Source organism: Lepisma saccharinum, chromosome 6 (assembly GCF_977018435.1).
Source record: "Lepisma saccharinum chromosome 6, izLepSacc3.1, whole genome shotgun sequence".
Classification (NCBI taxonomy): Eukaryota; Metazoa; Arthropoda; class Insecta; order Zygentoma; family Lepismatidae; genus Lepisma; species Lepisma saccharinum.
The window spans coordinates 78729390-78742872 of NC_139234.1; the positions used below are offsets into that span (position 1 = coordinate 78729390).

The window sequence follows — 13483 nt, forward strand, 5'->3', positions numbered from 1 at the left end:
CTGGGATACAAAAAATAGAGGAAGAACTTGAATACGTATATTCTCAAGCGTTTAAATGCTTGTCATATTTTACAGGTAGCTTATGTTATATTTCGCAGACAATTGTTGTATATAGTATGTTATATTTCGCATACAATTGTTATGTACCAGAGTGGATGTATTGAGTAAGGTTTGATAGTATTGGATATTCATAAACCTTTAAGAAAAATGTGCATGCAACTTGTATATACTTTCTGACATAATAGTACTCTTGTTTGTTTACTAACATTTGTCTTCTCAATCCAAAAAGTGATTTTGATTTGATTTGATTTTTATTAACAAAAGCACACTAAGTATATATTGAAATATATCAACTAGTAACTAACTAGTTTAACTATTTTAATTTCTGTTTACCCTTATAAAATAACTAGATTATAAAATAATGGAAATCAGGTCACTTTAAGCCTATTTATTATTATGTTTTCACGATGTCATTTTTAGAGATATTTGACAGCCTGTAACATGAACATCGGTGTGAACCCCAAAATGAAATTCACAGGTTTTACTAAGTACTAGTAGGAGTATCCATGGCCAAAATTTCTAATTTTTGGCAGGTCCCCCTTTAGAGATATTTGACCTTGAAATTCACAAATTTTCGAAATTTTCGGATTTCGGAACTAAAAATCGGACAGAAGGGATTACAACCCCGGATTTGTTTCACCATGGCTGAAAAGCCTTCCACTCATAGTTCTTGCAAAAATAATTCCATCCTGTGGTTTCAAGCCCTTTTGATTTTACAGACCTTTAAAATTGGCAAAATTTCCCATTACGATGGTTATATTGAAACCCATTAAAGTCCCAGTTACTTAATTCTTACCTTACATATATATACATTTTCTGAAAGGCCAGAATCTACTTTCAGGCAGTGAAAACTAGAACATTCCATCTGTAATAGAAATCACACAGCAACCTTTTTTCAAAACCCTTGTAAACACTCATTTTTGCTTCCCGCAGTGATGAAAAATGAGCAGAAATCCAAGATGGCGGAAGATTTTTCAAAAAAAAAAAATTCTTTTTGAGCAGGTCACTAGCAAGACCACCTATGGTGAAAATATAAAAAATTAACAAAATGGTCAAGCAACCACCTCTGGGTGATTTGACATGGAACGACTGGAACATGTACAGGTTTCGGTTACAAAGTAACGCCACTCTTAATTCCCAGTTGCGCCGTTCGTGGGACACACTGTATTTTGATTGGTATTTGCATATTGTCTCTAAGTCATCCAAGAAGTGTTTTGTTATTTTCACTAAGTTGTTTAAGATTAATTGAATCTTTGGCTACCTTACTAAAAGTGTCTGTGACAGTTTTCTCCAGTTAAAAATCCTGCAGAACACTCCCATTTCCAGTCACAAATAGCAAGCATTCACAAGTCACTACCTCTCAGCACATTAGGCAAGGGAAGAATGACAAAACAGATCATTCATGCACATATCAACTCCAGACTTGCTTCAAATCCTATCAAAACATGTATTTGAATCTTCTGTTGTGCATGACTCATATTCCATGAATGTCATTCTTGCAAAAAATAGTGAAAAGTACAGGCAACATAAAATCATATCTCCTGCCAGCTTTGACGCTCCAAAATAAATAGCCTACTTTTAAGCTACATGCACTGTTATATTTTTTTAAAAAAAATACATGCTGGCACTTGGATTCCAGTAAATAAAATGTTCAGGAAACTCTCAGTTTTGGAGCTGACACGACCAACTAGGCATGGATAACAAATAAATCAATCTCTTTGCAATGAGATTTTGCAGATCTTCAATTGTCATACCTTGTAATTTTAATTTCTGGTAAGTCAAGTATTAAAATTCTATGTTACTATATCTTCTGAGGCTTTTTTTAAACCAACTTTGAAAAATAAAAATAAAATACTCCGTTTTTCTAGTTATACATGTAGCTTAACCTTACTTTGCAACGTCATAAATTAGGTCACAAACGAGTTAAGTCTAAAAGCTGAGATTTTTACTGTGAGTTAGGTTCATACAGGGCTTCCTTTGTGCAAAATTTCAAAATTTCTAAAGATTACCCATCTGAGATATTTAATCCCAAAAACAGTCAAAATTTCATGAACGGCCATGTTTGAACCCATGCTGTAAAAAAGAGGTGCATTTCTAAGCACTGATATCATCCTGCAGGTAGGTCTACACGTTATTAAAAATTCAATCCTTAAGGTGATCTCCTACCCCGGTGAAGGTTTGAGCATTTTCCATGTAAGCTTATAGGGTGTTTTGGTTACTTTGGTCACAATTATCTCGAGAACCAGTCAATATATATATTATTTTTTTTTTTTTCAAATTTTAACAGAACACTGAGAAAGGATGTTTCTAGAGAACCACTGATTAAAAAAAGGTAAAAATAAAAAGGTAAAGTGCTCCCCTGCTTAACGCCATGCCATGAAGGCATATAAGGGGGGGGGGGGTATAATGCCCCACACTTTCTTGATCTGGTCTTGAGCGGCGGTGATGTAATCAGCATCATGCCCCTGACCACCTTTACCCCCCATGGTTTCCCCCAGGTTCCCAAGTCATTCGACGCTGCATGGGCACCGGGGCCAAAAGTTCCCGGATTTGAACCAGCCAGGGATCGAACCCGGGACCTTTGGCATGGTAGTCAGACGCGTTACCGACTGAGCCACCGCAGAGAACCACTGATTAATATTTTAAATTGCTGCATCAACGTCTGAAAATTAATTACAGTAGGCGCCCTCTAGTTTAGCCACCTCGGAACCAAACTAAAAAATGGCCGAACAAACTGCAGTAATGCAAAAAAGACCCATAAATCCTATACACGGTTTGCCATACTTTAAAATTAGTTATATGGTAGTTTAAACCATGTTTAAGTGTATTTTACTGTACAGAAAACAAACTGCATCTGGCCTACTTAGTACTTACCGACAACGTGATGTTTTTTTCTCGTTGTCAGGTGTCGTCTACTTTTTTTTACCTTCACTCACAAATGAAACTGTTGATAGCTGTTTCGTTAAGTATGAAAAAGAAACGAAAAACACAAAACATAACGGTATAAACACTGTCACTAATTTATATGAGACAATAAAGAAAGTAAATGCTGTACAGTATTATTTTTACTTAGTAGACAACACGTAGGCCTAAAGTAAAAACTGAACTGTTAAAAGATATTATTGGCCTACAAAACTAAAAGAAACTTAAAAGAAATCAATAAGGGTGGGCCAAACCAACCGAAGCCGAACTAGAGGGCGCCTACTGTAATTTCCTTTTACTCTTTTTTCACTTTTCTTGACACGGCAACCCTGCAGAGCCCAGTCGGCTGGCTCTTGAGGGACTCTCGTTCACGACTAATGAGCCAGGAGTAGAGGTGGTGGAGACCCGAGAAGAACTCACCAGATGTTTTTGAGCTGCAGAAACTGGTTTCGGGTATACATATTCAGGGAGGAAAGCTCTGTGAAGATTTAACTGGGTATTTTTTTTAAAATTGTAGGGCTAAATTGAAAATGGACAGAAGAAAGGGTTCAGGAATGTGAATAGAATCAGCGCAGATATATATTCACGTAGTCTGAAGTATGAAATTTCTCGAAGTACCGGGATGGCGAAAGTATGCTGTGAAGCATTGCTGTTCTCGAGGAAGGGTTGAGGGCGACATATTGCCCAGTATCTCAGATGTCGAGAAGATAAATAAATTACATAATGTCCATTTCAAATATATTTCGGCAATGGAATAAAATATTGATATTCTGTGATGACATAAAAGTAAAATATCTGTGTTATCACTGCCGTACGTCGAGGCGGAGCTGAAGGGCTACAGCCCCTCCTGAAATTTTGAGAAAATCAAATAAACCTCAGGTTAAATAGTTCATGAATATCTGGATAATGAACTTCTAACAATTGTCCAGGTCAGCCTCCCCATCCCATGGCCAATAGCGCATCCCCCCAGATCATGCCATAATTCCCATAAAGTATTTGTATGACACTGTCCTATTACTGAAAGTCATTTTTTAAGCTTTACTGAACAATTTACTTGATCTGCCCCTTCTCCAAATTATTCCTTTTCTTCATCTTGGAACCAATTATAGTGAATTAATTACTAATCAAATATGGTCCTCTCTGACTCATCGCACACATTGCAGCACGATGCCCTTTTTATACATATATTTTAGAAAAATATGTTGGGTTTTATGGTATTGAAAGGAAAAATATCCCTCCTCAAGAATTTTGATGGCACGGTCTGTGCCATTATCCCCTCGCGTGCGACGCGCCTAATGAGCCGGGAAAAGGGGGAGGGAGGAGACCCAAGGATAACTCACCAGATGCTCTCAACCTGCACACAACCAGTTTCGGGTATATGTAACAGGGGAAGAGCCCCCTGAAGATCAATCTTGGTATTTTTTTTAAGAAATTGTGGACGGAAAGTTTCGGAGCAAACGTTTGATGAATAGAAACAGAATTATCACAGATAGCCTATATTCGTTTAGTGTGGAATATGAAATTACTATGCTGCAAACAGTGCTTTGTGCAAGGTGGGGGTGGGGTTCGATATTTTCAACTATGGAAGGTAAAATAATTGAAAATTAATGATGAAACAAAATTATTTAACTACTCGATGGTTACATGCTCGATTTTTATTCTTTCTATTTTCATGAGCACAAATTGTAAGCTTTCCAAACTGTTTAATTATTGTAACTTCATTAAACACAGAAAGTATGCAAAAGTGGCCTATGCTGGTGTATTGTGTTTGTCAGTTAAAAATCACGTACATGAAGCGTTGCTAACTTGTCAACACGTGTGCACGCTTGTCCAGTGAACAGTATTTTTTACTCCTGGGCTGTAATACTACATCATAGGGATCCTATACAGACACACACACACACAGACATATTTGTAAAATTGCTCGTGTGGTGGGGGGGGGGGGATTCCATTATCTTCTTTCCATACCCAAGGATATAATATCCCCTTGAACTAAAAATAAAAGAATGCAAGGAGGTCGATCAGGTCCTTTGATTCCCATCCTCCTCGCTGAAAATTTACATTGCTCCTTACAAGTTACAAAAAAGAAAAAATGTTATTTTTGTTGTTATTAAAATAAATAACGTTCATTTAGTTATTGGAATAGAATAACGAAAGTAAAAACTGAGTTAGATCAAAAAGAAAGTGTAAAATACAGGAACCAAGTTGTTTTCATATTCAACCAGTTAATTCAAAGAATAATTGGTTCCATAATTTTCAAAATTTCAAAAATTTTCCACTAACTTTTGTGTGTAAAGGTAGTAATAAAATAGAACTACCTTCATAGTCTCAGATGTTATTAAATTAAGAAACCCATATATTTTTGTTTTGTCCACAAAAATTCCTGTCCCGAGATGCAGGCTGCCAAAGATGGTGCCTCGGGTGTCATTTCTCATGTGTGATTTTCGGCAAAATATTAAAATGCTCTATGGAACGGTTTAAGATAATTTTTGTTGCTGTTTTTTTATTTGAAGGAGAATAATTTTCCGATTAAAATAATAACCTCCGTTTGGAAATATGTGTCCAAGTTCTCTTGCTGTAGCCTTCTGAATTTATTTTTTTTACAAATAAATAAAAAAAAAATTCAAAATTACCAATCCCAAAAATTTTGATTTTTTTTGCTGTTGGTCAGTACCATACAGTACTACATTCTCTGAAAAAGAGAACTTCCAGTTTTTAGTTTAACAGGTTTTATAAACAATTGAACATTACCACATTCTCACATATTGGTCTCATGAAATCAAAATCTAGTCTTATTTGACATGGCATTTTAATTCTTCATAAAGATTAGTAACAGACAAGTTTTCAAAACATATTAAAGCTTCCAAAATATATGTGCAAGTTTCAAAACATATTACAGGTTCCAAAGCATACCACTTCTGTGCACTCTGCTTAGAACTGAAATTAGCAATTCAATGAACTAAAAATTTGTTCAACTGCATCAGTATCTTTCTTTGATATTGAGTGATGCCTTCCTATTGAACCAATAGGAACTGGGGCACCCACAATCTTTAAAACATCACGAATTGGAAGTGAGCACTGGTGGTGGTGTTGCTGTCTTGCAGCTGGAAATCTATATCCAGCCTGTCCATGTGGTAGCATAAAGTTCACGACGATTTCATTTAACTCACAACTGATATCTATAACCTCTGCAATCCACCAGTCACAGTTATACACACAGTCCACAAACATCCCTCTTTGTGGGTTATGAATCTGAATATTCTCCTGCCTTTTCTGAGATCTTGGTTGGACAAATTAATTTCTTCTTTCTTGCTCTTTAAAGTTCGTGCAATATAGGTTCGCCCATCACTGTGAGTCCAGACATGTGTCTTCTGAATTCCTTTCACAGGGGTAGTTTGGTTGGACCATTCTTCTATTTTCTGCTAGTGGAATTCTTCAACTTCCTCTTTGGGCAACAGGATGAGGGCTGTTGATGTGTATGACTTCACCACTCTCGTAAAATCCTCGGCATTCTGAATTGCAGCTGTACTTGGGCTGCAAAGATTATGTTTTGTAGCATGGTGCTTCAGCAGGCCTCCTACACCATTGCAAGGCCCCTTCCCATGACCAGTAGCACTGTATACCCACTCCATCGGCACAAGCGACTTAGTCAATTCAAACAGTTGGTAACAATTTTTGAAGTGACTAGGGGCACCATCAGAAATAATGATGATATTTTCTGCCTGTGAGTGCATCTGTTGTTGAATTTTGCATATTGCCAACAATGCATGTGCTGAGTCATGTCCTCTGTCATCACTTATAACTGCAACACTTGTGGTCTTGTTTTGAAAATATGTGACTCCATAAAAATTTAAACTTGGTCATTACTCCAGAGATACCCTTGCACTTCTTGTGGCAGAATCACAGACCAGTTCTCCGCAAAATCCCAGTGAAGCACTAAACATAGTATGTTCAGCCTCTACACGTCCCTTCACTTCTGCAATGTGGCGTTGTTGCAATTTCTTCAGATGTTGGTGTGTTACTGCTTTCACTGTTCATTTCCCAAGTTTGTCAATGAAGGTATCAATGGCAACAGTACTTTATTTTTCTCCCATGCTACATATGTAACTTCCGAAGAGTCATCTGCTATGTTTTCCAGACCAAGTGTCTGTAAGGCAAGTCCTTCCTTCCTGGAACAAACAGGTCTCTCGCTCTACATCACAGACTACTAACGACTTCACAGGTCCAACCAAGGTGTCATATGTCACACCTTCAAGTAAGTTTTTCAAAGTTACCACGCAAAGTTCAAAATTGGCACAATACACACACAAACAGACATCTAATCTGTAGGTGGGTGTGGAACCACCCACTTAGGTCGTAGTGCATAAAATTTTGATCTTCCAATGTGGAATACTGAATGTTCCTTCTTATATATGGCGAAAGTTAATTTTTATACTGCGGGTCATGTATCTTTTCACTTTCACCACTTTTTCTCGTACAACTGTTATAATGACAGTGTCTTTTTTGTTGGCGCTCTGGCAAGAACAGTCCCATTTAACTTCCAGATAAAATGACTGTGCAATTTGAACATGTGCTTCATTCATAGGATGACCATAATAGGGATCCTGTTTTCCAAACACTCCTTTTGCAGACCTCACATTTCTTGTTTTGTCTACCATGTATTTTGTTGCAGATGGAATGTGGTGCAAAAGTTGTACCTTAGAAAGGGACACTGGGATAACTTGCACCTTTTCATTGTAGAATTCACACGATTCAACAGCTGAATTGATGTTTAATATAAATTCTCGGCAAGTTGCACAAACTTCTTTTGGTTCATTTTCTTCTGCAGATGGAATTTATACTTTGAATGGTTTGGTCAGTTTTGTTTTGTTGTACTCACCCACAGCTTCATTAATTTCTCTGCGCTTTCTTGATGCATACAGCTTACAACTTGACTTCACTGACCATGGTTTCTTAACAGGACTAACACCAACCTCTATAGCTGAGTGATTCAGGGAATCTAATTCTTCTTATGCAGTTACAAATTCTTCATCATCCACACCATGGGAGTCTTCTTCTTGTTCAGTTAGTGTCATTGTTGATATTCTGTCAAAGCATCTAGAACACAGAAAGTCATCACTGGAAACATATTAACTTTGAAACAGAGTCTTGAATTGAGCACTCTTATTCCCAACCTGAAGAAAGTCTGCTTTTTGCTAGTCTTATATATATCACTCTTTTATGTATATGCAAATAGTCAGCACACTTCACTCTCCTGTGGCCCCAGTCAGAAGATATTTCAGACTCAGTCCTTTTCACAAATTACCCTACACCTCAATCAATCGGTAGAAACCTCACAAAAGCTTACACGTACTGTTGGACCACAAATTTGGTGAACTGCTCTCTTTGTTTGCCTGTTGACAACTGAACTGTGAATTCATGTCCCCTCCCTTTTATATGCTAGGCCAAACACATAGAATTATCTGGATGGTTTCAGAATGTTTTAGAAGGTTCTGTTACATTCTGGAATTATCTGGAAGCTTCCACGTTGTTCCAGAAGGCCTTTAATGATTTGGAAGGTTCTATGTAAAGAAAATCCAGAAGAATACAAACATTTCACCAGTTCCAACTTTGTTTAATTTATCGTTTTTATTCCATCACATTGAGCACATTGGTCCGAGAGTGGATTTAAAAAAAAAAAAAAATTATGTAAAATCCCAGAACCAAAGTGGCGTGTTCTCCTTTTCAGGATATGTAGTACCCTTAGATATACAACTCCTGTAAAATTCTCAGAGTTTTTGAGACAAAAAAGTTGAAAAAAAAAACTGCAATAAAGAAATTAGCCATGGAAGTTAAAACATGAACATTGTTTATAAAACCTGTTAAACTCAAAAGTGGAAGTTCTCCTTTCAGGGAATGTAGTACTGTATCAACAGTAAAAAAAAATCAAATTTTTTTGGGATTGGCATATTTTTTTTAAAAAAAATTGATTATTCAAAAAAAAAAATCAGAAGGCTACAGCAAGAGAACTTGGACACATATTTCCAAACGGAGGTTATCATTTCAATCAGAAAATTATTCTCTTTCAAATAAAAAAGCCGCAACAAAATATCTTGAACCTTCCAGAGATAGAGCATTTTAATATTTTGCCGAAAATCGCACGTGAGAAATGACGCCCAAGGGGTCATCTTTGGCGGCCTGTATCTCGGACCAGGAATTTTTTTTTGGACAAATTTGTCCTGAATTTTAACATATGTTTAATTCAATAGCAGCTGAGACTATGAAAGTAACCCCCCTGCCTGAGTTAATATGTGCCCAAATTAATGCATTTCATTAGGTATTCATCATGTCCGGAGTGCGGTACAATTGTAATTTGAATGCACTGTATATATGTATTTTATATATATATATATATATATATATATATATATATATATATATATATATATATATATATATACACACACACACACCAAGGCTAACATTAATTTGTAATGCTTTGGTGATCTTTATTGCAGGGTTATGCTGGGGTGTTGATCTACCCTGTCTGTCTGCACCATGTGAATATGAACTATATGGGGCAAGCGTCCACTGAGCAGTGGGCTACTTCATGGCCCCATCTAAAGACAAACAAGCCTCCTGGAATGGACTTTTCAGTGGTGGAATCTTGCCTCAAGATACACTGCCTCGAAAACTCAAATCCTGCCGTTGGCCAAAACGTCGACAATGTCCTGCAGTCGGTGTACGATCTGAAGCAAACCAACGCGACCGCTTACGCATGTAGCAATAATCTATTTCCTGGTGAACAGTTTCTTCAGAAGCTAGATCCAAATGCTGCATACAAAAATGACTTCAACAAAAAGCTTAGTAGCAGCCAACAGCTTGCATCCCAACCTCCTTACTGGCCACCACAGAATGCCCCAGCATGTTCGGAAAAAGTTGGTTACGAGGACACCACGGTCATCGACAAGGAAAAGGACATGGGCGACTATGCCCCCATGTTGGAGCAGAATGGGGAAGCAGGCAAGTTGGATGATGACGACATACTGAAAACGAACTTTGACTGTGGTGTCGATGGGAATGAAAAGAAGACTGATAATGCTCAAGTCTCACCGAACGATGTTGGAATGGTGTGCACTAATGTTCCGTTTACTAGTCACCCTGAAGACACCACTGTAATAAAGAAGGAGGAAGACAGTCTTTCAGGATTTGAAACAAAAAGGTAAGTTTGGAATAATGCATTTATTAATTCCTCTTTTTCTTTCAGAATATTATAGTGTGACCTCATGCAAATGAACTTGCGGAGAACTGCGTGTCTTGTGCCTGGAGAGGAGGGATAGAGCAGAGCAAGCTTCACCAAGGGCCAATCTGAAAGGATGAAGGGGAAGGGGTGTGAAGGCTTCTGCCCGAAGGTTCTTTTGTTTGTGGTCACAGTATAATAGCCCTTACAATAATTAATCATGTCATACATGTATCACAGACTCTCCTAAATACTTTTTGTCAAAATTTATAAAATCATGCTTTAAATTTGCTATTTTGTCTAGGTGCCAGAGATATGTATGCATATGCATATAAAAATACAATTCATTTCCATGTTTATTGGAGTTAATTTAACTTTCTTCCCGCAGCATTTCCTAGGATTAAGAGGGATACCACGACAATATTCAGATTACCCGGACGGTTATACAACATGGAATATTGTATCAAGATTAGGATCAATTCTATCATTTACAGCAGTAACTATAATATAAGGTATGCCCAAATGAAAAGGAGACTGCGGTTATATCTAAAGAATATTATATTACTGAATATTTGCATTACATCATATGTGAATTACAGTTAATGTGTAACATGATACCTACATATAATTGCCATTGATATTGATACACTGATCCCAGTGCGTAGAAAGGGAGTGGATGTCTCAGTGAAGAAACTCCTGGGGTGCTTACGGATCCAGCTTTCCAAGGTGTTCTGCACTTCCTTGTCACTTTACACAAACTTGGCCATAACTCAGCTTCTTGTGGATTATGTGTTGCATTGTTCCCTTGCTTATCGACAGTTCAGCAGCAATTTCACGTGCTGTGATCCGATGATTCTGATGAATGAGATTATCCACAGCAGCAATTGTGGCAGGGTTGAAGACAACGTGCGCTTGCCTTGGTCCTTTCGCATCACGCCTCATAACGCTGACATCAACGGAATATGGTGAACGTCCTACATCCTGTGATAAATTTGTGAAGCATGCTCGCCTTCTGCGCAAAGAAATTTGATTACAGCTCTCTGCGCTGATCTGGAGGAATCCATAATGCACCCGTCCGCGCAAAACAACTATCGCCAACTGAGGAAATAGCAGGCGAAGCCGTTCGCTACACCTGCAAACTGGGACAAACACCGCACATCTATCAGCAAACATATTTACCTTCTTCGATTAGATACAACGCCGCTACAGCAAAGGTCTCCTTTTCATTTGGGCATACCATATAATATGTATTGCCTGAGAAGGCATAGCAAGTGTCCAACCAGCACTATTTAATATACACTATGTTGCCATTCTTCACCAGACACCCCTTACTCACAAGTCCTGCAGTATGGCGGGTGCTCGGTTATCCCCGAACTGGTCTTCGACAGTAGGCAACATGAAAGCGGTTAAAATGTCAACGTAAGCTTGTGCCATGACATTGCCACATAAAGCAACAAGGTGGCCAAGCCCCCTCCAGGAGAAACATGACCATGCTGTAACCCCGCCACTCCCCGATTTTCACTGGCACTATACAGGCTGGTAGATGTCGTTCACCAGGCATTCGCCACACTCGCACCCTACCATCAGAGCACCACATTGTGTACTGTGATTCATCACTCCACACAGTTTTCCACTGTTCTATGGTCCAGTTTCGATGCTCCTTGCACCACACGAGGTGGTTATTTGGCATTTGCCTGTCTGATGTGTGGCTTATGGGCAGCTGCTTGGCCATGGAAATGAAGTTGCCGCACCTCGTGCCGAACAGTCATGGTGGTTGTAATAGATCCTGATGCAGTTCGGAATTCCTGTGTGATGGTGGCTTTGGATGATTGACGCTTACTCTCTGACCCTCTTCAACACTCGACGGTCTCTGGAGGTCAACATGGGAGGTTGGCCTGCACGTTTTTGGGTTGTACACATCCCTTCACATTTCCACTTCACTATAACATCGGAAACAGTGGACCTAGAGATGTTTAGGAGGGTGGAAATGTGATGCACAGACTTCTTACACAAGTGGCACCCAACCAACTGACCACGTTGGAAGTCCGTAAGTTCCTCAGATCGTCCCATACTGCTGTCTTGCTCTGTCTGCAGACTATTGAGATCACTGACCATGTGTTCGTTCCATGCGGTAGATATCAGTACTATGTCGCCCTCTATGATAAACACACGAACTACATTTCTGATGTAATGATACGTTGCAAGGAGGCATCATCCTGTGGTTCCTGACCTTCTCAGACCTGTATTTCTTCGTAATAATTTCTTGACCATGGGTTCCTATTGTATATTTGTTTTATTTCGACCTCTGTCTGCACTCCAAAGTCCAATTATATACTCTAGCAGGCTAATCAGGACTTAAGGTTATCAACCACGGAGATCCCGGAAACACACAACCCCGAACCTCTCAAGTGGAAAATTCCATGTGCCTTTTTGAGCATAGTCCGCCCATGAACCATACCGCCAAGCTCTGAAGCACCGTGCCGTGCAGAACATTTTCCATGTTCGGCTACAGCAGGACTGAGAATGACAAAGAAGGGCATTTGGAGACGTGGCCACCCTGGAGACACTTCTGGCACAGAAATTCTGTCATTTGGTTCTGTGCATTTCGCTGTAGTGGTCGTTACACCATTTGATTTCATAAGAACCAGACAACAGATGTACTGTTGCAGCGTTTCTCTGCGTTTCCCCACGTCTCAGTGGGCAATATGTTTTAGCCTACAGTTTAACGTGGGATCTATATTGGAGCATGATACCTCCACTGGGAATTTTACCTGGGACCAGAGTTGCCTACAAGGGGGATTCACGTGCCTGCATCTTGAGAATTTTTGGGGGATCGTTTCGTTTGATTAACTTGTTATTATTTTTAGTTATGGTTATGTTCAGTACACTTACAATGGCAGTGAGCCTGAGCAGCTTTGTATGTTTTATATTAGCAAACATGAAAGTGAGCCTTTTGTCTTTGTAATTAATTCAGGAGGAGTGTTATGGTGCAATTGTAGCGGTTTAACACGTTGGCATGTTATTATCTGCCGTTGCAGTTCCATACCAGTGTATACGGGTTTTGGGAGTGAAAAGTTAGAACGCCACCAGTGCATTAATGCAATGAAAAATAATATATATATTTTTTAATTTTGTTTGAAATCACTCTAATAAGGAATCGTATGAAGAAGTCTTCTTTGCAGCATTTTTGGTAATTTTACTTATGTGTTAGTTCATATTTTGCGAATTTTTAGTCCATATGTATGTAGCTACATACAAAGCCACTTGTTAGTACATATTAAT

At 38.6% G+C, this 13483-nt stretch overlaps 1 protein-coding gene across 1 annotated transcript in view; it reads left to right on the forward strand.

Moving 5' to 3' along the window:
- LOC145988902 (uncharacterized) overlaps positions 1–13483 on the forward strand; it is a 79760-nt gene that overhangs the window by 12366 nt on the left and 53911 nt on the right. The window contains exon 2 of the mRNA XM_083124193.1: positions 9480–10183. Within this exon, the coding sequence (XP_082980319.1) occupies positions 9528–10183 (656 nt within the window). The 5' untranslated portion in view covers positions 9480–9527. The remainder of the gene's footprint in view (positions 1–9479; positions 10184–13483) is intronic.